At 39.7% G+C, this 24,548-nt stretch overlaps 1 protein-coding gene across 3 annotated transcripts in view; it reads right to left on the minus strand.

The window, feature by feature from the left end:
* COL6A2 (collagen type VI alpha 2 chain) overlaps positions 1-24,548 on the minus strand; it is a 49,590-nt gene that overhangs the window by 18,513 nt on the left and 6,529 nt on the right. For all 3 annotated transcript variants that reach the window (XM_063317828.1, XM_063317829.1, XM_063317831.1), the window contains exons 3-22: positions 22,604-23,199; positions 20,399-20,419; positions 18,950-19,015; positions 17,326-17,379; positions 16,035-16,079; positions 15,205-15,231; positions 14,297-14,323; positions 14,163-14,207; positions 13,262-13,315; positions 11,734-11,796; positions 9,687-9,749; positions 8,833-8,922; positions 7,844-7,906; positions 6,804-6,866; positions 5,622-5,684; positions 4,753-4,815; positions 2,985-3,035; positions 1,754-1,789; positions 1,169-1,231; positions 271-333 (exon numbers count right to left, since the gene is read on the minus strand). In XM_063317828.1, the coding sequence (XP_063173898.1) occupies positions 271-333; positions 1,169-1,231; positions 1,754-1,789; positions 2,985-3,035; positions 4,753-4,815; positions 5,622-5,684; positions 6,804-6,866; positions 7,844-7,906; positions 8,833-8,922; positions 9,687-9,749; positions 11,734-11,796; positions 13,262-13,315; positions 14,163-14,207; positions 14,297-14,323; positions 15,205-15,231; positions 16,035-16,079; positions 17,326-17,379; positions 18,950-19,015; positions 20,399-20,419; positions 22,604-23,199 (1,616 nt within the window). The remainder of the gene's footprint in view (positions 1-270; positions 334-1,168; positions 1,232-1,753; positions 1,790-2,984; positions 3,036-4,752; positions 4,816-5,621; positions 5,685-6,803; positions 6,867-7,843; positions 7,907-8,832; positions 8,923-9,686; positions 9,750-11,733; positions 11,797-13,261; positions 13,316-14,162; positions 14,208-14,296; positions 14,324-15,204; positions 15,232-16,034; positions 16,080-17,325; positions 17,380-18,949; positions 19,016-20,398; positions 20,420-22,603; positions 23,200-24,548) is intronic.

Here is a 24,548-nt window from a genome sequence, read left to right on the forward strand (position 1 = left end):
ATAATGGATGTTACTTGCAGCGCAGGCAACAACATTACCAACCTCTCAGCAGAGATGGGGTAAATGGACTGCTGTCAGGGCAGTGGCTTAGAAAGTGATGTACTTTCCTCCCACCTTAGCGACAAAAGCACATTGCTGGGGGTGTCAAGGTATTCACTTCATCTTTTGCCTTCTGTTTATCTGGTGTGGGCCTAAGGAGTTGCCCAAGCGCATCATGCCAAGGGAAGGGAGCAATGCAATAATGTCCAACCTGATGAACAACTATAGTACCTCAGGTCCAGGTTCACCATTGGGTCCTCTGGGTCCAGGCTGACCTGGAAGGCCAATGCCTCCCTAGAAAGACAGAGGAATGCAGTGAAAAGCAGTGAATGCAGAAGGTTTTACTGTACCATACAGAAAATGAATGACAGACCTTTGGAGAGAGATCACAGTTGCTTCAGAGAGGGTTTAAAGTGGGGTACAGTTCCCTGGGCATACAGTTATCCCCCCCCACCCACACACACATACTGGATTTGCAGGGTTCTGCATCGTTTTTAAGCCCCTGTAAGATCATTTCAGCCAGAAACAGAAATGGAACCAAGAGCTCTCAGAAAGCAGGACAGGTCCCAGCCAGTACAACCATTTAAACCAGGTTTCTGAGCTCTACCCGTGAATTACTAATTTACACAATGCTGAAAAATCCAGCCGGCTTCATATACTATCATCACTGCAGGAAACATCTGTGGTACCCAGAGTCTCACATAGCAACCCTTGCATGTGCATTTTAACTACAGGCCTGGGAACCAGGTGCTTCCTGGTGTTTAAATCTGCTTGTTCATAGGTATATGATATCCACATTATTTCCTCATACTCTACTGATAGAACAATTATAATTTTATATACACACACACACACACAATTATATAAGAGATGTAAGAGATGTCCTAATTCTTAAGATTATATGGGGCAGCAGTATAATTTTAAACCCATGAGAGAAGCTATAAGTGTATAAAAGATATGAGTTTATTACTGTGAAAGATAGGGCTTACAATTAGCCAAATCCATAATAAGCCAAAGAGTAGTGCAAGAGCACACCGGAAATGCTTTTCAAATCAGAATGGTAAATTCGCCTTCGAACTGTTAAAGTTCTTAAATAGGTTAGAGAATGTAAGATCAAGAGTGTACTTACATCTTCACCTGGCTGTCCTTTTTTCCCTTTAACTCCTTTTGGCCCAAGGTCACCTCTTGAACCCTGTTTCAAAAATGGTATAAAGAAGATATTGTTTTGTATTTTATTCTACAGCTCACTTTTTTCTTCCCAATACCCCATTATCCTTTATTATTCTTTCAGAAGGAATTATCTGCCCGGCTCAGTTAAGGGCTTAATGCTAAATAGAAATAAAAAGAAGTTGATGAGAAGAGTATCTCAGCAGGAGGTGATTTCACACAGAACAGCAAAAGGTTTGGCTGTGCAGGCAGAAAAAATCCAAGTCTGGCCCTGCGTATCACAATGGCCCCAGGAATTCCTGTACCCATCCCCTTGAGTTCATCAGGCCATGATCAGTATTAATCTTGTGGCTCACTTACACACTGGCATATCACTGGCACCTCAAGAGTCCCCATAACAGCTCCAGTATGGACACCACCTGCACAACCCTCTTGCCAGTTCTTATAGCTGCTTCCAGGATCAGTTCTTCAACAATTGAAGGAAAAGACCAGGACATTGCCCAATAGCCAATTTGTTAGCAAAAGCAAATACATAAGTGTACCATACCTCTGGTCCTAGATGCCCCTTTTCACCTTTGTCACCCTAGAAAGAGAGAAAAGTGGTTCAGTTTTCCTTGTACCCTGCCATGGATTTGTTCAAACATAAGGTGGTGTATAAAGTTTCTTATAGTGATTTATAGATTAGATTAGATTAGATTAGATTAGATAGATAGACAAACAAACAGAATTATTAGGGTGCCAAGAGAATCTTCATAGGTATTTAAGCAATTTCCCTTGGCTTCAATAAAGAATGAGAGTAGTAAAATATCCGATGAACAACATTCCAAAACAAGGGATAGCAACCGAATTGGCTTGGTTCACACAACATACAATGTACAGTATATGTTGTATCTAAGCATGATCTGTGCACCTTGTCAGTGTCTTCTCTTAGTGTCAACAGACACTGGGTTGAACCCATATGACTTGCACATTCAAAAAATATACTCTTTTCCTCAAGATAACAGTTTAAAGAGTACAGTATACTAATTGTATATAAAACTATTTTCTTGATTTTTCCATATAAGTATTAAAATTTTCACAATTTTTTTGAATGGAAACACCTTTGAAATGAAAACTGCATTTGAAATAATCTGTTGCAAAGATAATTCCTTCACCTACTTGTAATGGGAAATCATTGCAGAATTGCTTGGTTAGGGGGGAAAAAACATTTTCTGCTGTACGTTTTTAATTAATACTCTGATGAATTTTTCACCTCATTTTCTTTACCTGACCATGAAGTAAGCAAAAGAACTGGGAAGAGGAGATTCATTTCTTTAAAAAATATTGGGAGGCAGCAATGAAAAAGACTGTCTTTATTTTAGTAAACGTTAAGAGATGGATAAGGACTATCTTCTCCTTTTCTCTTTCATATTAAAAATAATTTGCACAGACACTGTTTTTACAACTTTAAATTTGGCAGCATATCCTGGAATTGTCAGATAAGCACCTTACACCGCATGGTTGCAGGATCATTCCAAGAAGTTCAACAGAGCAGGATAGTTGGGTGTAACAGACCCGGCCTTCCCAGAGAGAGAGAAAGTCTTTTAGTTTCTAAGTCACCCAGGAAACCCCTGTTCTTGGGTGGATTAAAAATATAAGTAGGTGAATAAAAGACAGAGAAGAGGCTTTCTCATGGACTGTTCTGCAAGTGAGCTTTTCTATTGGCTCTCCTGCGTTGTTCTTGGAAGTCTTTCTATGTGAAGCATTTAATATAAATAGGCCACATCATGAAAACATACCCGGGATCCTCTGGGACCAGGCAAGTTTAAGCCAGGTCTTCCCCCGTCACCCTATGATTAAAAAAAGAAAAAAGCACAGACACATTTCAAACATTTCAAATATGAGACTCCAGAAGTTGGCTTAGTCCTAATCTGTAAGACAATTGAGCCTAGATCTTATTATCTATATATTATAATTATTTGTCTACCACTTATTCTAATGACTCTGGACAGCTGACATTAATCACATGGATCTAATTACATCACAACATCCATAAAATCACCAATTCCATAAAATTTACTCCAAACTTGCTTTTATAATCTAAAAGAAAATTGGTACCAAATGTTTTAGAGATGGTACACAACTCTGTCAATAATCTCCAAGATAGAGATATCATACAGTAACAAATGTTGGAAATTCCATGACACAGATGGAACATTTTATCACATGTGGTGGACATGTTAAAGAACCTCAAAAGTACTGGAAAGGTATGTATAATACAATGCAGAAAATTTTGGAAATTAAATTCAAAATGAAATCACAACTTTTCTGACTAGGTATAATCTCAGAAAATATCAACAAGAAATATAATTTACTGAGATACATGCTCACAGTAGTGGGAACAAATTTTGCCCAACACTGGAAGAAAGATTCAATTCTGACAATAACTGATTGGGAATTTAAACTTGGAGAATGTGCAGCAATGGCAAAGTTAATAGCATATATTCACAACAGACGTTTAGCCAAATTCAAGCAAGAATGGTTGAATATACAGTATATAACACAGCATGGCAAATATAAACACAGTATCGGTTCTTGTAGTGGTACAAGAAGGGGGAAGTTAGGAACCAAATAGGAGTTTTTTTGTTTTCTTTCTGTTGTTGTTTTTTTTAATAGGCAAAAACTACAATAAGTAAGAATACAAGAATGGAAACCTTCGTATTAAATATCAAGTTTAAGATAGAAACCTTTAGCATATAAAAAACAATTTAATGTATTTTACAGTTTATTGATGTTTTAGATGTAAAATCTAAGCAACCTTACGTTTATCAATATTAATATTTTATCATAGTTAATATTGATATGAACTTTTTTATTTATTTGTAAAGTCCAAGTTATCTAAATCATCAGTGTTTAGGGTTAATAATCTCTACTCAACATTGTATACATACCACTGTATCCTCCTCAAAAAAAAAAAATCCATAAAAATCAATACATCTTAAAAGTCTGCACATGACCTCCATTAAAAAATAATTGGCTGGCCTTTTAATTTAAGAGTGTGTGTGTGTGCGTGCATGTGCGCATGCCTTCAAGTCAGACTTGACTCCTGGTGACTGCCTGGACAAGTCCCTGCAGTTTTCTTGGCAAGGTTTTTTGGAAGTGGTTTGCCATTCCCTTCTTCTTAGGGCTGAGAGGGAGTGACTGGCCCAAGGTCACCCAGCTGGCTTTGTGCCCCAAGCAGGACTAGAACTCATGGTCTCCCGGTTTCTAGCCTGTTGCCTTCACCACAACATCAAACTGGCTTTCCTTTTAAGTTGTATAGGCCTTTAATGAGCAAGTAGAAGAACCCATTCAGTTGGCAAGAAACACTGACTGAAAGATAATGAACAACTTATTAAAAATGCTACGAATCTGAAGTTTCAAACACTTAAGAATGAAAAGGACACCTCCTCTGTCTGGACCATAGGCAGTCTTAAAACAAGGCTGTCTTGGCTGATTAAATCAAGCTAACATTACAAAACAAAGTAGGACAAACCTAAGTCTGTTTCTGGTAGCTACAGGTCTTACCTTGGGTCCTTTGGGTCCCATGTCGCCCCTCTCACCTTCTCTCCCAGGATCTCCAGCTGAGCCCTGCAAACAGGATGTGGGGGGGAGGGAACAAAGCGATGGAATACAGAGGTGACTGATCAGTTATAGCATTTGGAGTTCATCCATGATCAACATCCTTTCCGCCACTGAGAATGGGCTCCATATATTACTTTATTAATATACAGTCAGTCATGTTTTTCCTTCCATCTGTTCTCTGCCAATCCACTACAGGCAATAGATTTGAGATTCACCTAGTCTTTAGATTTTCAGCCACTGCTTCTTTGTCCATTTAGAGACTGCAATTTAGTGTAGTGTCCAATCGCATAGCTAAAATACCTTGCCTAACCACTGAACTTTTCTGATTTTTTTTAATCCCTTGCTATTTGCATCACTTTTTCTGATGAAGAATTCAAAAGCGTGCACTTCTTATTGTATTTTTATTGTCATTATTAAAATTATACTTAAATCCTAAGTAAGAGAGATAAATATACCTTACAAAAATTAAGAAAACACTTTTCCAAAAGTTGAAATACAGATGCAGTGCATCATCTGAGGTGCTATTATTGTTTATTCTCTTGTGTCATTATGGGTAATTCTAATAAAAGAAGAGTAATAGATTTTGGATCCTCCCAGAGATGTTGTGGACATTAGTTATATTGAGCTGGACAAAAAGGGAGACAACTGAAATCTACAGTAAGAAGCAAAGAACAAAAGATTTAATCTTGACTGAAAGTCATGATTTGCGTGGGGTAATAAAATACATTATTTCCTTATTCTGAAGCTCCTTGGAGAGCAACAACACAGGAAGTTAATGGCTGTATCCTGCAAAGGTGCTCAGCTATACTCACAGGGTTGCCTGCTTCTCCCACACCACCTGGTGGACCGCGCTGGCCTGGCAGTCCTTGATCTCCCTGTGAAACAAAATGTGAGATGAACAGTCAGATCTACCCCTCTCTTCAGATACTGTAGACATATAGATGCTTACTTAGAGAATAAAGCCATCCTAAGTCATAACATGTGAAAATGATTATATTGTATTATGGTAATATATTAGAATACTCACACAAACATTTCGCTTATGTGTTGTCAACCTTGTTTTAGCCATAACGGATTTCACAGATTCATGCCTATCAAGCCTGAACTGCATTCAACTATATGTTGAAAAGCAACTGAAGGTCAATCCTTATAAAATGAATTTAATAATTATTGCAAAACAAGGAGACAGAGACATTTGTTGTTCATTAGAATTCAATGCTCCTGCTGTATTATACTTCAAACGTTGGCTTGCTCCTGAGTCCTAGAATCACATGCTGCAGAAATAGCCAAAATTAGGTTTCACTGCAACCACAAATAAGGAGCAGCAATTTCTATTACATACCTTTGCAGTCTTAAGGCTATATTTGCTTAAAACATACTAAGAAAGATGTCTTAATGGCTATAAAAGACTATCAGCACATTTCTTGAATCTGAGGTTTCTTAATCATGTAGAATATGTACATCACTTCTTTGATATATGTTGTTTCTTTTAAATTCTCTTTAATTGTAAGCCACCCAGAGTTGTGAAGCCTCAAAACTGAAATATTAAATATTATTAACTGAGTTGGAAAGGAGACCCAGTCCCAGAAAGTTTGGACAAGAAGGCAAGACTTTGGGGGTGAAACCCAGACAAAGAATACAATCTATTCAGGACAGTGCATGACCCAGAGTAACCTCCAGAGTTCTGTTCCCTTTCAATTCTATTAACTAGTATGGTTAATAGTGGGTAGCTGGGACTGGACTTCTTGTTCACCTTCCCCTACCCCACCATCTTTTTTTTCTTCTGTCAGAAATAGAGCATCAGAGTTTAACATAGTAAAGTGCCGGTTTGCCAGGATATTTTTAGCAGTCTCACAAATTCTAGTAGTAGATGTGAACCAATAATATGTAAATATCAGTACTAATAGGTAAACATTTTTCAATCTGCTTTTAAAGTAGTGGCTAGAGAAGTCTAAATGGAGGGCATTTACTGGGACTCTATCATTCTTTCATACATTTCTTCCTTTCTCTCCAGTTTCTCCTGGTAGACCCCTTTGTCCCTCAGAACCAGGATCTCCCTGTGAATAAAGAAATAATTCATGTTAGTCATTGCCTTCAACCCTATTCTAGCTTACTGCATTTGATAATTGGAAGTATGAGAGAAAGCTCCAGCAAGACATACATCCTAATATTTAAATCGTGATTTAAGACAAACTTTGGGGACCCGGATTCTACCACTTAACTTACTTATCTCTAAATCTGTTTATTGTCCCAAAGCAACAGGTAAACATAACTAAAAATAAATTCAAAGGCATGAGGAGGGCCTCCAGACATTTGAGTCAGTGGATATACTTAAACCTTTCAGAACATATAATGGGCTTTGTCACAAATGGATGCCACAGTAGGCAAGGCCAAGTATAAAACACTGATTTATCAGGAGGCAACTGGAGAGAATGCTTCCTCCATCTCCCGTCCCCTCTAGGCCTCTCCTCATCTCTCCTTCTTTCTCAGATGGCCTTGCCAGCTAGCTATAACCCTGCTCCATTTTCATTCTCAAAGAATGCTCATGGAGCCCTGTGGGTCCCCGAGGCAGAAAGATGATTCCGAAGGTTGGCACTTTGCTTTGCAGAATGTCACTTTCCGAATATTTTTTTTTTAAAACTTTAAAAGTCAAGACAGACTGGAAATTGCCAGGACATACACTGGCAAGCAAAGTGAAGTCTATAAGTACCATGTTAAGAATTCCAGCAATGAAATAAAAGAGCCACCAACATGTCTTGAAAAATTATTGTGAAAAGTATTAATGAGGGCAAAAGAACCTCATAAGTAACAGCTCCCTTCATCTTCCTGGATTCCCAGCAATATAACTACAGTATATGTAGCTTTAGGAAGAAAGATAAAACTTTTCCCAGGCATCCTTTGGTTCTTCGTTACAGCTTGTTCATTTGTACTAGAAATCTACATGTATCATTCCTTTCCCCAATACTGTAGTTTTCTGTACGCACCAGAGGGGAGGGGGTGTCTTTCCATTCCTTTGGCTACTTGGTGAACTTACTTTGTCCCCCTTGGTTCCTGGATTTCCAGGACGTCCTATGTCTCCAGGATCACCGCGACGACCCTTGGCAAAACAGAGTAAGATGGTTAAAAAGCAGATTACTTCATTGGAATGCTAAACAGCTGCACAAAGAGTACTTATTCTTTTTAAGACATGTAGATACTACCAGGAAAGGAAGGCCAAATAAAAGGATTCAAGTATCAACTAATTAGAGCAAAATTCAGACCAGAGCAACCTTTCAAGATTATAAAGATTTTTTTTTCTTAACAAAAGTCTCAGAAAATTCTTTTTAAGTCTAAACAGGTTTATTTTGTCTAAAAAGTCAACATTTACTAAGCACTCTGCATTTCAAAAATTGTTTGTTTGTTTATTTATTTTTCAAACTTCTATTACTGCCCATCTCTCCCAAGAAAGGGGGACTCTGGGCGGTTTACAATAAAAACATAGTTAACTCCGAACTTTTTAATTTACTGAACTGAGCTTTTCATTTGAATGTCTGTAATGTCCCCATAATTTATGAAAACATTTTCACCCAAAAACAGTGTCCACATCTGCACTTGATATAGCTTCTGGTGGATCAGTTCTCACAGAGGAGGAATACAATGCATTTATTTTAACATTATTGTCTGTTTCTTCCATGTATTTGGCCCACTAATATGTGCTAAGGGGAGACGTTTTATTAAATATTTAAATATTAAAGCAGAAAATTAAAGTTCAGAAACTGACATACATTTTTATATTGTGACATTTCAATGTCATAAAAAGAGAGAAATTGGAACCTCCAAATCTTCATATAGTGATTGATAAAGTGAATTGTTTCACAAGCTATTATATACTGTGGAAGAAAATCTACCAATATGGCACCTGCATCTAGATACTGCATACAGCTCTGAAGAACTAATCATCTCAGTGTATTTCAAGACTTGTAATGCAACCTGCTTTTGAAAACGATAGAAAAAAGCAAAGCTAGAAACCATCAATGGTCTTACAGGTTCTCCTTTTGGTCCCTCAAGTCCTTTGGCACCTGGACCTCCCTTGAGACCAGGAAGACCAGGTTCTCCTTTGTACCCTTTCGGTCCCTTTGAAAATAAAAGAGAAATGATAGAAGCAAAACCCATCAGAAAAGGCTTCACGGACAATAGAAGGTGGTGTTCCAATCTATGAACCACACTTTCAAATGCTAGGCTTTCGCATTGTGACAAATTTGTCTCCTTTCTCTTCTAATACAGATCAGTAATTAGTTATCGCGAGGAGGGAGGGACCAAATTAGAAGGGGTCTGTGTTGGGCTTACTTAGCCACTTTTTTTTTTTTTTTTGCAACCCTGCTAAATATAACTCTGAAAATAGTAGGTTGGAAGAAAAAGTCTCTCCAGACAGGCTCATGCTGGGAACAGCTTACCTTCAGATAATCTGCTCACAGATAGTTTCAAGCACAACGTTAGAGAGTTCAGCCAATAGCCTGGATTGTAAAATTTGTACTGGAGGAAGGGAGTTATCCCCAAACAAACGTTACAGAAGACCCTGGATTTTGCAGATTGGAAGCACACGCCCTAAGTCTTAGATATTTATTTCAGTCATATTTGCATTGAGTGCTTGTCCCCAAATACAAAAATTCCCCTTAACATTTCGGGTTTTCCTAGAGGAGTTTAGTCTAAGTTTAGTCCAGTCTAACCAAGATCCCTATTTTCCTAACTTCTCACAGTTGCTATAAAAGGAACATAGCCAGATAGATTATATCCACAGTTTGAAATCATGCTACTGATGCAGTACAGTTAGAGTATGGCTCTGAAGTTCAAGGGATTCAATTATTTCAGCAAATAACTAGAGCCATAGGGTTACATACAGGGCTTCCTTTATCTCCACTGAGACCAGGTGGTCCATCTTTGCCAGGCCGGCCAGGATCTCCCTGAAACAGATGTAGTAAGTAATGGCTGTAAGATAGATAGATAGATTGCATATTTCAGTACAAGCAGACTGGAATCAAAATGAAATTAGTCCCCATCAAACTATGTTATGATCACACTCAGCAGAAGGATGTATGGTGGAAGCTAGGAAGGAGATTGAAGGTGTGGACAGAAGGGAAGTTGAGCCAGAAAGAAGATGGAACAGGAGAGAAACAAATCAGTGAGCAGAAGGGATTGGCAGGGGACAGACCAGATCCAGAGGTCCTTGTGCAGACAAAAGAGCACCAACTAGGAGGAGATGGTGAGGAAAGGAGCAACTGGCAAGGAACAAAAGGATTGGATTCTGGACCAGCAGCAAAAGAGAGGCCAGTACTTGGCCAGAAGGAAGTGAAGATGTAATAAGTGACCCCCTACCTAAAGCTGACATGGTGAGGGCTGATCCATCCAGCCTGCTCTGAAGAAGGTGGCTGGGACAGTGGTGTACTTTGAAGGGGGCAAAAACTGTCTAGGCTGAAAGGGAAGGAGCTGTAACTTGATCCTCTCAAGCAGACAAGGACTGTAAAAGTTAGCAGAACTGTATTCTCCAAAGAGGTAGGGAGGTGCAGCAAAGGCAGTGTTATTCTTGAATAAACATGTTTCTCAGAAGAAGGCCTCCCAAGGAGACCTGGTTATCCCAGGAGACAGAGATTGGGGGTGGGGATGGAAGCCTTTTAACTTTCCCCTTAGCTCCAAAAGAGACAGAAAAGAAGAAGAGTGTGCAATTAATTAGGGTGAATTTGGTTTACAGAGAGCCCAAACTTTACCAGTCAATGCAATATTTCTCCAGGTCACAATCTACAGCCCAGGGCATACATCAGAAAATTAGTAACAGAGAAACATAGAGATAGGAGACCACAGAGATAAGAAAAAATAGAGGCAGAATTAGGATTAGGGTTAGGGTAATAGAGATATACGTAAGTATAGGAACAAAATAGGTATTAAGCTTCCTCTTCCATATCCAGATCCTGGAAAATTTAATTTTGAACAATAAAACATCCCTGGGTGGGGAAAAATCAACCAAACCTTGGGTCTTGGTCCATTCCACCCCCAAGGAACTCATCATAGTTGCTTAGCGGAGACTTGTTTTATTTCTGATGCCCATTTCCTAAGGCCTTCCAGAGTTACTGAGAAGCTTCTAAAGCAGCCTTTCCCAACTTCCAGACATGCAGACTGTAGACTAGGCTCTCCTAAAATCTATTCCATTCTGATAGTCATGGAAGAGCTATAAATAAATGTCTCATTTTAAATGTAATTTAATAGCAGTGATATACTGTATAGTTGCTGGGAGAAATTCATTAAAGGAACAGTGTGCTTTTCTCCTTTTAAATTGTTCCCTACTTTTCCCAATGAACAGCTTGCCCATGGGGAAAAATAGCAACTGGGAAACAGAAAATGACATGGAAGGAAGTAGCTCTCAGCTATCTTCCTACAGACAGCAGCATTTTCCTTACCTTTTCAGAATTGCTAGCTCCCTTTACAAGTCAAAACTCATCATAAGATTTCTTTCATTATAAAGGTAAAATCAGCGGAACAGAGAAAACATGCAGCTACTTTGGGATGCTGCAGAGAAGCTGCATATATCCGCACCAGACTGCCAGGCTTGGGGCTCCTTTAAGGCTCTGCAGACATTTTGGTATTTCTGAAGCACCTTTTGGAGGTCCATTCCAAAGCTCAGCACAGCCCTAGGATTCCCTGAGTGAAGAGCAACTTCCTTTTGGTTTTCCTACTGGTAACCCAGAGTTCTGAAAAGAATCCCACAAGCCTTTTTTTAAAAAAATCTCTACCATTCCTATTCCCTTTTACTATCCTTTTTCTAAACTAAATATCTTGAGAAGCTTTATGAAACTTCAACAGTGAGCCAGATTAATGTACTGCCTTTGTTTTAATTTACTCTTCCTGACTATGTCAGGCTGCCCTTCGTCTCTGCGAGTAGGGAAATGTACAGACCTTTATCCCTTCCTCTCCTTGTGGCCCTTTATCACCAGGACTTCCAGGGTAGCCATCAAGACCCTGAGAGAGAGAGAGAGACAGACAGACAGACAGACAGACTTAGTCACAAGCCATATCATTTAGAAAAGTAGAACGTAAACAATAGGACAGTGCTCTATGACTGCAGATATTACAATGGTGAAAACATCTCATGTTTAAGGTGTAAGATATCCATCCTGATGCTTATTTCTCTACATGTCTTGAACAGAATGCAGTCAGTTTCAGAAATGCATCTGGGAATGTTCAGACAAGATCTAAATGGGGTTATTTGGTGGTAGTGTACTAGAAAGGAATGCAAAAAGACTCTGCACAAATATTTAGAGGTACGTTTCACCCTTCTCAGAACTTTATATGGTGCAAATCTGAATGCTGAGGATGGAATCTGGTAGTAACCATGATGGCTTTGCTCACAATTGAGTTCTGCCAAGAGCCAAAACTATGTCATACTTTTGACTTCTCAGTGTACAGCTAGTTCCCTTGCCTTCCATACAAAGGGTCTGTGAAAGTTCAAGTTTTATGAACTTCTATACAATTCAGTTTCTACTCAGCTATAATGATGTAAACCACATTCTGAATTCAAAAAGAATGCTGAGAACTGAGCACACAAATAATTGATCATTACTCCAGAGTAGAAATGGAAAAGATGTGAACGGAAAAGATATTTGTGAACCTGGAGCAGGGCGGACTTAAGGTCCACCAATTGCTAATACTGTCTACCATTCCAGTGTTAGGTCACATACTGGAGGTTTTGGTGTGTGACCCTTATTGTTATGTCATTTTTACTATATTTATACTCTGCCTTCTCCTAAAACATGTCCCAGATAGCTAATACTAAAACATACAATTAAAAAAGGTAAAAAATTATCAAACCATGTAAAAACCAAGTATACATACTGCCTGCAAAAAGAGAAGACAAGTCATATCCACCCCACGGATCAAATGCCTGAGCTTGCACTGCTGTAGTGTAAGCAATTTGGCTAATCAGAGTGAGTGTCATGCACGGAGGTGTGATTGCTAGTGGGTAGAACAGTCTACTGAATGATTACAGGCAACTGCAAAGAAGCAGAAGCTGACTATACATCCACGATACATTAAATGTTAATTGAATCCTTTTTCCTAAAGGGTTCCTACTGGTCAGTCTTCTTCCTCTTTCCACTATTAATTCACTGACTAATTTGCTTGCACCCTTCACATTGTTCTTTCAGAATATTTAGTATTAGTGTGTTTTATTATTCAACTTGAGGAGCTGCACAGAATTTGTAAATAAAAGTCATCTTCTTATTTCAGGTTGTCATTTGTTTTATTGATAAACAAACCAGTGAAATATATTTAATTTATTTTCAAGGTATGTTTTGATCAAAGAAACCTGCATCTTCCATAAAATGCTCCAAGACACTTGCAACTTACTCTAGTATACTCTCCCTTGCAACAATTTCACAAGAAATATGAAGGAAGAGTTGCCGTTAATATAAGAAAGCACTCCTACCCTGTTGCCTGGGTCACCCTTACAGCCAGGAGGTCCGATCCGTCCCATCTTGCCCTGAAAATATTAGATATAAAAGGAGAGATTGTGAACACCATTAAAGGGGGGTGGGGTGGGTGAAGCACACTGTGCTTAGTTTTCTGCTTAAATATCCAGCTCCCTCCAAAACTCCTCAGGGCCTCTTTGGAGAATGATCTGGGAAGAGAGAGCCTTTGAGGCAGGAGGGATGAGCTATATTTCTATTTTTTTCATCCTCCCAGGGGCTACTGAAGTGTAAAACATCTGTGTTAAGCCTTAACTAATTTTTAAGAGTGAAAAAAAAAGTAATTGTAATAGAATGTGTCATTTTGCCACTGAACATTGATGACATTATCCTGGAGAGCTGCAAAAAGTAAGGCTGGGGAGTTGCCTGCGGCCTGCTACCCATGCGTTGCCATACCTTGACCTAAAGTAGCAGCAAACGATTGCAGACCAAATGCCAAGAGAAGAGCAGTAACAAGTCTAAGAAAGATGTGGGTGATGGAGTGATAACTCACAGGGGCTCCACTAATTTTGGATACGTCTCAACTGTTCAGGATCAATATGCAACATGGTATTGACAGTTCTTCAGACAGGTCAAATGACTCTTTCTGTAAACTAAATAGTTACTCTCCTCCAATTAGATTAAATGAAACAAGGATGTGGGTTTTAGAGCACTGCAGGAGTGAGACAGAAGAATACAGAACTTACCAACCAGCAGCGAACATTCATTTGTAAAAGGAAAGGGAAAAGTAATGATCTGTCTGGGCCACCCTTATTTTAAAGTGCCAGTTAAAGCTTAAATTTAGGGTGCTCATTCCCCTTTAAAAAGGCATTTTATAGATATAACAAAAGGCTGACAATATAGTGCTAAAAACAACCTTACCTTCTGTCCATCAGTGCCATTTCTTCCAGAGAAACCACTAGCTCCCTGAAATCAAAGACCGAAAGCATCAGAGACAGCTTTCTCCATAAGACCAACGCTGAAATAATGTGTTACATTCCTTTGTCAAACCTTACCTTTCGTCCATCTGCTCCAAACTCACCCTACAAAGGATATAAGAAACAAGATGAGTCAAGCCCTGCTTCCTTTAAAAACAGCCATAACAGTATAGCAGCTAGTTAAGAAATTATTTGGGACAGAGTGAACTAATTCTGTGTCACTAAATATTGTCCTAGAACAAAATTAAAATTACACAGAAGGTCTTCCCGTTCCTATGCCTACCATGAGACTTTAGCTGTAATGTACAGAACAAACTGTTAATTAAGTCCTGCTCCTCAGAAGCCGCCCCTGGCCAAGTGGGTATATGTGTGTGTGTACGTGAAAAGCATTATTTAGGGATAGAGATTTTACCAAGGTGGCTTACAATATGAAAGTCCCAAATGATAACATAAATAACATCCCAGCAATTCCAGCAATCAGCCAGATACTATTAAAATCAAAACACAATTTACCTAAGAACAGTTTGGTAAAGCATAGGACAACTGCTCACTGGTAGTGATTAGGGCTGGACAGTGCTTCAGATTTGAGGGCCGAAGGTGCTTCAGGCATGTGAGGACATCCACAGAGCAATTGCTTCAGTAGCTACATTTTTTCCTGGGATCTCTGTAGCACAACCCAGGAAAAGCTGCTTTGGGTTGAAGGAGTTGTGCTCCAGAATATATTTTTGCCTTCCAATCCAAAGCACTGCACTGCCCTCGTGGCGGGGGTTCTCCAGCGTCCCAGGAGCTTGTTTCAGCCCAACCTGAAGGTTCCAGGGATTGCACGTCCTGCATGCAGGCGAAGGCCCTTTGCCTCCAGTTCCAGGAAAGGCGACAGGGAACACATTGCTCGGGGCTTTCCTAGAGATGCAGAATTAGGCTAAATAAAACATTCCAATCACACAGCACATCTCCCAAGGTTTTCTAGTATGTGTTAAGTACCTTACCTTTTCTCCTTTTAGACCAGGAATACCCTGGAAAAGAAGCAAAAAGTTAGAGCTTGTGGATATGTATGACACCAGTGCAAAGTTCGGTCTTGGTTCTGACATGCTGTTCTGACTAGAGTGAACTTAGACTGAGACTTGTTAATTAATTACTTTAAACAAATATATTTAAGTAAATGATTTCTTTGGAATTCATGCTCTCCCAGCTTGCCTCAACCCGTCTTCTTCCACGTCCTGTCTTCCTGTTTCGCTCCTGGCTAGACTGTATTCTTAAGGCTTATTCGCAGGCCGTCAGTTACTGTGGAAGAGCCATGCTTTGCATGGGATTCCCACATTTTTTGTTTCAGCACTCATGACATCTCTTTGGAATTTCTCTACTGAATTCACACTACTTTTCCTCTTCTTTCTGTCATCCAATATTTCTCTCAGATGGGTGCTTTTTAGGACGTGGCTCATGTCTTCCATCAGTGTTACTGAGGGGTCCTCATCTGCTGCTTTTCCTCTCAGTTTGTACAACCTAAGATGGAGTAATTGCTCCTGCTTCAGGTGTTTTTAGATGTTGAACAGGGTAAAGGAATGGATACCTCATCAGCCCAACAACCATTCAGTTATCGGAACATGACATCTGCCTAATTTTTCTTGAGTAGCTCATTATCCTTCCTATTTTGAGAGCCACTAGGTAAAATAAATTTGCTCTCTGCAGCTCTGTTGATTACTGGTTAGTACCAAGATGAATATGAATATGAATATATATATATATATGGAACTCTCTTACTTGGTCAAGTTCTAGGCACAAGAACTAATGCTTAAAAGTGAGACCCAGAATAACTTACCTTAGGACCAGGGTGGCCAATTGGACCTTCAATTCCTGGGTCACCCTATATTTAAAAAGAAAAATGCCATTATTAGTTGAAATAATCTGCATAACATGTTCATTTACACTAGGCAGGCAGTCTTACATATTACTTATATTGATTTGCACAATGTAATAATTGCATAATGCAATATTATTAATTGCACCAGTTATATTAATCTGCATTATGGTTGCAATCCTATATACATTTACTTGTGAACTCAATATGACTAATCTATGGCAGCCATGTTTAGAATCTCCCTATAAGTGATTTACAATAATAGATTATTGGCAATAGTAGTGCATTAGGGTTTGTTTCTAGTTCTAGACTGAGTAAACAGAAATTATGAGAATACAAAACGTATTTTAAGGGAGTTGAAAGAACCTTGTTATAGTTTATAAGGAGTGATGAATGCATTTCTTTTGTCCTATCACTGCATCTGGTTATATCAAATATTTGTTTATTAGAGGCTGGTACAGAATGAATGCATGAACAATTACCCCTCTGCCAAACTGCTTTCACACACTCTAAAAAAGATATAGGCTTAGTTCTGATGTACTGCTAAGCTCTGTTGATATACATGAGCAAGTTAGAGACTCAAATTACACTTTCCCCTCATCTTCCCTTTCCATGCATACGTTCTGACTACCAGAATTATCAACCAATGTATGATAAAGTGTGTGAGACTGAGGCTTGTGCACTGAATGTCAATAGAATACCATACCTTCAATAAAAATATGAATCATTGTGCATATTTCAGGTGTGGGGAATCCTAATCTGGAATGTGCCCTCCCAGTATGGGTAAAATGGGCTTTAATTCTTTGCCCCCTAATGCGGTCCTAATCTGCATTAGAAATCTGATGCCTTCCACTTAAACTTGCTATTATTAAAGAAAAAGAGAGAGAGAGAGAATCCATATCATGATCTAAAATAAACAATAAATAGAAGCTTTTGACCTTCTTTATGAATTAGGAAGTTTAGAGCAGCATGATAGAAGAATCTACACTGATTATATAAATAAATTATCATTAAACTCAGTTGAAAATCCTATGACAAAAATAAGTAGACTTATACTGACTGAGCATCCTCAAAGGGATTCAGATACTGATTGAGTATCACAGTTTAACTTTAGAGTTAAGTGCCACCCTAAAAACTGGCATGCAGATGAGAATCTGATTCAATATGATCTTGTATATTCCATATTCAAAGGAGCAGCAATTGTATAGTAGTTAATACACTTATTAGAATCCTCTCTTTTTCCAGTTCTCACTTGTCGTCCTTTTAGCCCAGGAAAGCCTGGAATCCCCATGTTCCCTTTTGCACCCTAAAAGTAAAATAAAGAAAATAATTAGTTCAGAGTTCAGATTTCCCATAATACAAAAAGGTGAATCAATGATATGCAGACTCCTACGCTCATACTTCACTTCATATGGTTTGTTGGCTTGGGCTTTTCATATTGTACCTTCAGAGACTATTCGATAAGCCAATTGTCAACTTGCAAATCTGGGGCTAAGATACTGATACCAATGACTGCTGCTCACTCAAGAGGTCAACCATGAAAATAGAAGTATGCAACTGGAGGTTATTGACCCTGGGTGTTGCTATCAAGGAACCACTAATTGTTAAGGTTCCACATGCCCACTGTAATTTTATGAGTGAGCCAAAAGTTTTCTGGCCACTTCCTAAGCTTCTGGAAATGTCTTGGTAGACTGATCCTGAAAGAGCATTTCTAATTGTTTTCATAAAATGCCAAAGAACATTGATAAGACAAGAGGTCAGCATTTGGAAGCAAAGTTCAAGGTCATTTGTTCCAGAAAAGGGGATATAGGGTGGTAGGCTAGGGTTGTGAGACTTCCAAACCATTTTTGCTTCTTCAAATGCTGCTCTTTGCAAATACATGAGAAGCTGAATTGCCCATGAATTGCTTACATTCTAAATTCAGCAAGTGTGACCTCAAATACAGAGAACTATGCAGCTGCAGAGATGGCAGATTTATAGGGAATAGACTGCAATTCTCAGCTGCTCAACTGTCTAAAATATGGATGTAAAAATCTGGTACAATTATTTTTAAGAGGAAAAGATGATTTATCAACATTGTGGTATGAATCTGTTTATATCTACTGTACTTGGCTCAAGAATTTCATATAAAACTTGTGGAATAGCATGTATTACAGAAAGTTTATATAATAATCATTAGAAGAATGATTATTATATAAATTTGTCTACTAACCCTCCTTCCCCACAAACCAAAAAAGCAAAAATTAATTTCAGAAGTAGTGGTATTGAATGAAATATAATCATGAAAAGCTGTATACAGAGTCACAATAATAGAAGAGAATATTTGTAGCTCAGGTTGAACTGTGGAGGCCTTGGTGCTCTCTGAGCTTGGTTGTTGGCTTGTAGACATTTTGTTGTGCACTGAAGATGTTGCCTAGTCCAGCAACGAAATATCTGCAAGCAAACGATGAAGCTCAGAGAGCACCAAGGCCTCCACAGAGTCACCCCTGTTTGTGTTATGTACCAGATTCATAAAAAATACTGATTCATAAAAAATGCTGATGTTAAGGGAATGTATATAAAAAAACAAAACAAATGTATTTTTCCTTGCAATTTTTAGAAGACAGAATTCAGGATAATCTATACATACATAGTCTAAAGATACAGTAACTGTGATTATCTTGCAGAATGAAGCATTACACCAAGTGCCTCTTCCTCACTTCATTTCCCCAAAGCTACAATCTATGTTTGTCATGGCTACATGATAGCTGAAATAATATTCTTGGTATTTTTAAGCCATGAATGTGATTTTCCTATTGAAATCTTTAGGAGGTATAATACACAATCTATTCTTTTCTGCTACGCATTTACTGTCCCTTTTGCCCCTATATCTTTACCTTTTGTCCTCGAAATCCCTTTGGGCCAGGAGGACCTTGAATTTCAAGGCAGCTCATTTTGTAGCACTAAAAAAAAAATGAAAAGAAAATGTAGGTGAAGATTTCATAATTAATAATATAATGGTTTCTGTTCTTTTTCTACAAAGGAGGTCTTGGAAGCCTGGGGCAAAATTATATTTAAAAGGAAGACCGCTATGTTTTATCAGCCTCATTAAATAACTCCTCTAAATGACTCTGAGCTTTCTGCTCCCCTTTTATAACATTCCTTGAAGGAAAGCTGCCTAACCTTATATCATGCACTTGGGGGTCTCTTTCTAGATATGTGAATTGTTCATCATTCTCTAAAGATTTTGGATAATACCAGCTCTGTATATTTCATATCTCTTTCTCAGTATCTCTGAAGACAATTGCATAAAAAAAGTAAGCCAGACTGGACAGATTTGGACAAAACTGCAACTCAGGCCAGAATTTGTTGTCTTAGAAAGAAGTCTCACTGAATCGGAAGGGATTTTCTTCTAAGGAAAACGCATAGGTGACAGTAATTCAAAGCATGCCGCTGTGTATGTAGGCCGACCATACATCCCGTTTTGAATGGCACAGTTCCATTTTTTTAACATTTCCTGACCATCCTGTTGTTTTAATATAAATGTCAATTTTGTCCCATTTTTTAAAAACATTGGAGCCGTTATTGGGACAAGCAGGAAAAAACTGAAATTGAAAAGGAGGCTGACTTGGCAGTAGTTCTCAATCTGGTGGGAAACCTGGAGTGGAACCGCAGGAACAGCTGGTTGGCGGTGAGCAAGGGGAAGAGTCACTGCCACCAATCAGTGCAGTGGAAGACAGTCGGAAAAGCGTGCCCAGCAGAAGAGAAGCCGATTGGCTCTCGGGCCAAAACAGTGGGAAGAAAATAAAATAAAAGGGCGTGCCAGAGAGAAACAGGTTGTTGGGGACAACCATTCACTAGATTCCTCTGGTCCTGTCCTCCCGTCCCAGCTTGCCGCAGCCCTCAGCCCTCCGCTTCTCTGGCCTCCTGCCGCCTCGTTCCTGTCCTCCCGTCCCAGCTTGCTGCCGCCCTCAGCCCTCCGCTTCTCCAACCTCCTGCCGCCTTGTTCCTCTCCTCCGTCTCAGCCCACCGCCGCCCTCAGCCCTCCTGCAACCTCTCCACCCAATGCCACCCCTGCACCAGCCTCTCCAGACCCAACCATTGCCACACCTCCCCCTCCTGCACCTTCCCAGCTTACTGTTGATAACTTTATCATCTTTTTTGTGAATACTGAATATTACATAAGTTTAACCCCATCCTGTTTTGCCATCCCAATGTCCCATTTTTGTCTCAAGGAAATATGGTCAGCCTATGCATATGGCTTCCCAAAGTTCCCACTCATAATATTGTTCTATGGAAACAACTTTACAAAGGAAGGGGCTGTTTGGAGTTGTGCAGCTACTCACCTTTTCAAAGGCATCCTGTTTCTGTTGGGGAATGAACAAAAAGAAAGTTAATACAAAAGTTGAAAAAAAAAAGAAACCAGTACAGCTCTTTCTGTTGAATCTGTCTGGCTAAGCATGTTCCACCAATGTGCTCCATGCAAACATGGATTTTCCCACCCTGCTTTAAAGCAGATATCCAAGCTTTATGGCTGGTAGGATTCTCTGTTGAATTATCAAGAGCAACGGATGGAGTAGGGCTATTTTAGTAATAATGACTGGTGTTCTGCTTAGCTCCGCCTTTCTGCTTGGAATCCCCACTGATCCTACTTGCCATCAAGCCTCAGGCTATGGGTTCTTCATTTTGCCCTTGACATGGAAATCCTAATGCTTCCAAAACTGTGGATTTTAGAAGCAGACAAAATGTTACAAAATAAAAAGAAGACATAATTTAGGGGAAGAAGTCCTAGATTTGATCCTGGACTTTCCTTCAGGGTAGATTAGGGCTTTCAAAAGTTGATAAGGGGGAAATACAAAGTATTCAACAAGGGAGGAGAAGGGCGGGGACAAATTAATTAAATAAATACATAAATAAATAAAATAATGTTTATCCATAAGCAGGATAAAAGGTGGTCATCCTAGCTGCTAACAGCAACTGGATTAGTATGTCGAGAAGGACTGAAGCTCCTTTGTGTCTTTAGTCTTGAGGATGGTCCCATGAACTACGAACTTCACTGGGATAATTTGCAAACTCTCAGGGTATTTTGGAAAAAGAGCAAAAGGTCACTACAAGCAGGAGAGGAGTTGGATTTGGTGTCATCAGCAGCCTGAGATGTGACTCATTGGGATAATTTGCATACTCCTATCAAGTAGTCTCCTCCTTTTTTCTATTTTTCTAGCAGAAAAATAGACAAGGGAATTTATAAAGGAAGGGGCTGTTTGAAGTTGTGCAATCTTTGGGAGACTCAAAGACATGGACAAGGAGGCAAATACTGTGCTGACCTGCACAGTGTGTGCCATGTTTGTGTTCTTGTCTGAGGAGGATTCCAACTACACCTGCAACAAGTATAAACTCATTGCACTGGTGGAGGAAAAAATGGAAGGTCTGGAGAGATAACTAGCCACACTGAGACTCACCAAGGAATATGAGGAGTTTCTGGACAAGGCAGAAAGATATCTACAGATTGAACAAAAGAAGGAAGAGACCACTACTACAGTCAGTCAGTCAGTCAGTCAGTCAGGATACCAACGAGGAGGGCTGGAAGCATGTAACTCAGAAGACCAAGAGAACCAAGAAATAGTTTCTGTTGCTGGAGCTGAGCAATCAATTTCAGGTCTTCCTCCTGGAGGATGACTCACAAACTTCTGAAGAATAGTTTTTGAAGCTCAGGCTCCTCAGAGATGAGGAATCCAACAGGTATCCCAAAGAGTAAAAGGAGTGTGGTGGTCATGGGTCACTCTCTGCTGACAGCAACAGAGTCAGCAATCTGCAGATCAGACATAGTATCAAGGGAAGTGTGTTGTTTTCCAGAAGCAAAGATCCAGGGTGTGATGGAGAGGCTGACCCAACTAATCAAACCTACTATTTCTATTGGTTGCAATTATCTGTAAACAGCCCAAGAACAACAAGCACTATTGGTAGAATCACAGACCTGGGAAGAGCCAGGATGAACGTGTTAAAAGCATTATAGCCACTGGCTCTCATCTGACAGTTATAAAGATGCTTGAAACGTCATTTCCTCTACTTCTGAGAAGCAGGAAAAGCTAGTTACCCATATTCTTCAAAGGGCTTATAGCCAGGGGTTGGAAAAACAAAAGGAATTTTGGGCAGAGTTTAGGCACAAAATCTGGGATGGCTACCCCATCTTCTTGTTTTAGCTGAGAACAAAGTCCAGCATCATCTTAAATTCTGGAGTGGGACCACAGCAGTCAGAACACTTGTGGAACCCTACATAGGAAACACCTCCTCAGAGGTTTTTTAGGTAACAGGAACAGGAGTAGCCTGCCCCCAACCCCGGGGATGTTTCTCTTCATTTCTTCCCTGAAACATTTTGTTTCTAAGGGTGGCTGGAAACATTTTAATGCAAATTAGGCAAATTAGGGCTGGTTTTTAGAAAAACGTATCTTGCAGCTTCCACTTCCACCTAACCCTAATCCTACCTTAATCAGGCTACTAAATGACCTAGTAAAACAATGTACTAACTCAATTCTTTAGGGATCAATTCTTACCATAACTTGGATGATCTTATCCATGGTTTCAGTATCCTCATCAACACTGCCTTTCTTTAGGATGGCATAGTTGTTCCGGAAAAGCTCATGTGGAAGGCTGGCAATTTCCTGGAGACCTTGCTCATAGATTTTTGAGCTGGGAGCCACTGCAAAGAGCTTGATCCCTGCCTCTCGTGCTCGGTCAGCTTGCTGCTTCATCCCTCCACAGGGATGCCCTGTCACATGGCCATCCGTGATCACAACGGCATAATTAATCCCTGGGGAACTGAGAGACATCTGAGCAGTCATGTTGGAGAGGGCACAGTCTGTGAAGGTGCCCCTACCAATGTAACGGATTTTTTTCAACTGCTCATTGAATTTTGCCTTTTCTTGGGTCAAAGGACTAAAGATAATCACTATATCTGAAAAGTGAAGTCCACCAATTTGCCAATCTATGGATATTTGTTTCTGGTAGACCTCATTGGCCAGCTTATTGACGAACTGAGCGACAAACTTCTTGCTGTGGTTCACTAAACTCTCAATAGGCTCAGTCTGAAGGGCAATGCTCTCGGATGTGTCAATGACAAAGTACACTCTGATTGGACAGTCAGTTTTATCTGTGTAAAGAGAAAGGGAGAAAGAATGTGGTCAGGAGACTAGATAACATTCCCATCTAGAGGCTTGCCAGGTGTTCCTGGGGCACTGAGACCCTTGGGTTTTGGGTTGTTTTCATTCCCACGGCACAGTAGCTGAGTGAAGGACCAGCTCCTGAACTGACTCTCACAGCTTCATGAAGACACGAGGTCTCTCCCTCCCTTTTTCCCAAGCCGCATTCCCCAAGCAGAGATGATAATTCTGACCTCCATTAGAGGGTTAGCATCAACATGTGACATACAGAATATTGTGTGAGTCTTATTTATTTCCACTTGGAACATGTATTCCTTGAACTAATGAGGCTAGTCTGGATTTACAGAAAGCTGGTACCATAAATGGGAGCTTTGGTCAATACAATTTCTCAGTCTAAGTAATCACATGAATAGACCTTAGGAATTAACCCATCAGAAGCACAGTCTCCCTTAAGCAAATATTTATTTATTTATTTATTTATTTAGCCAATGACATTCCTAAATGGGCTACTGGCATTTCTCTTCTGCACCTTAGGTACATCTCTTGTATCCCTTCCCATGCCAAGTTCCTAGATGTGGTGTCCCTCTTCCTAACAGCAGGGATTCACAGATACCTGAAGCAGCAATATGACACATGTGCAGTGACATCATGACACAAATCCTGCCTTTGCATTATTGCATCCAACATGTGATGCAAGTAGGAAAGTCAAGTGTTTCACCATGGCATCGTGACACATGCTTCATCACTCCCCCAACCCCATGGATACCCATGCAGGGACATTTAGAGCAAAAGGCAGACTGTGTTGCTTTCACTAACTCCTTGCTTCATCCTTGGAGGACAAGTTTCAGATATGATTAGAGCCCAAGCTATGAAGATATTGACTCCACAGTGCTAATCATAAACTTTACACTCCTTAATTTGAGAGGAAACAACTACATAAAGTACCTTGCATGCACAGACGTACATAGAAGTGGTTACCCTCATGTAACTGCCTGCCCATATTAACCGCAGTGTATTGCCTACTTGTCAAGATCTTGTTGCCAAAATGGCTTCCATGAATTTGTAAAAGTAAGAAATGAACACTCTCTGCATTTATCACATGTTTCTTCCTGAATGATGGAATTCAGTGCAGCATGCATAATGTTTCAAGGTGGTTCCCACTGGACACAAGGCCATTTTCCAGGCCACTGTCCAAGTCTCTCTGGGCCATGCCTGAGGCACTCCATCTAGGCAAGCACCCGCTTTCCAATAGCAGCCACCCGATTCTTTCTTTCCCGTTTATCGGTTCTGCCAATAGTAACAGGAATCCAAAGATGCATTGACCCTCAGCTTGGAAAGT

The sequence above is a fragment of the Candoia aspera genome, chromosome 1, assembly GCF_035149785.1.
Source record: "Candoia aspera isolate rCanAsp1 chromosome 1, rCanAsp1.hap2, whole genome shotgun sequence".
Lineage (NCBI taxonomy): Eukaryota > Metazoa > Chordata > Lepidosauria > Squamata > Boidae > Candoia > Candoia aspera.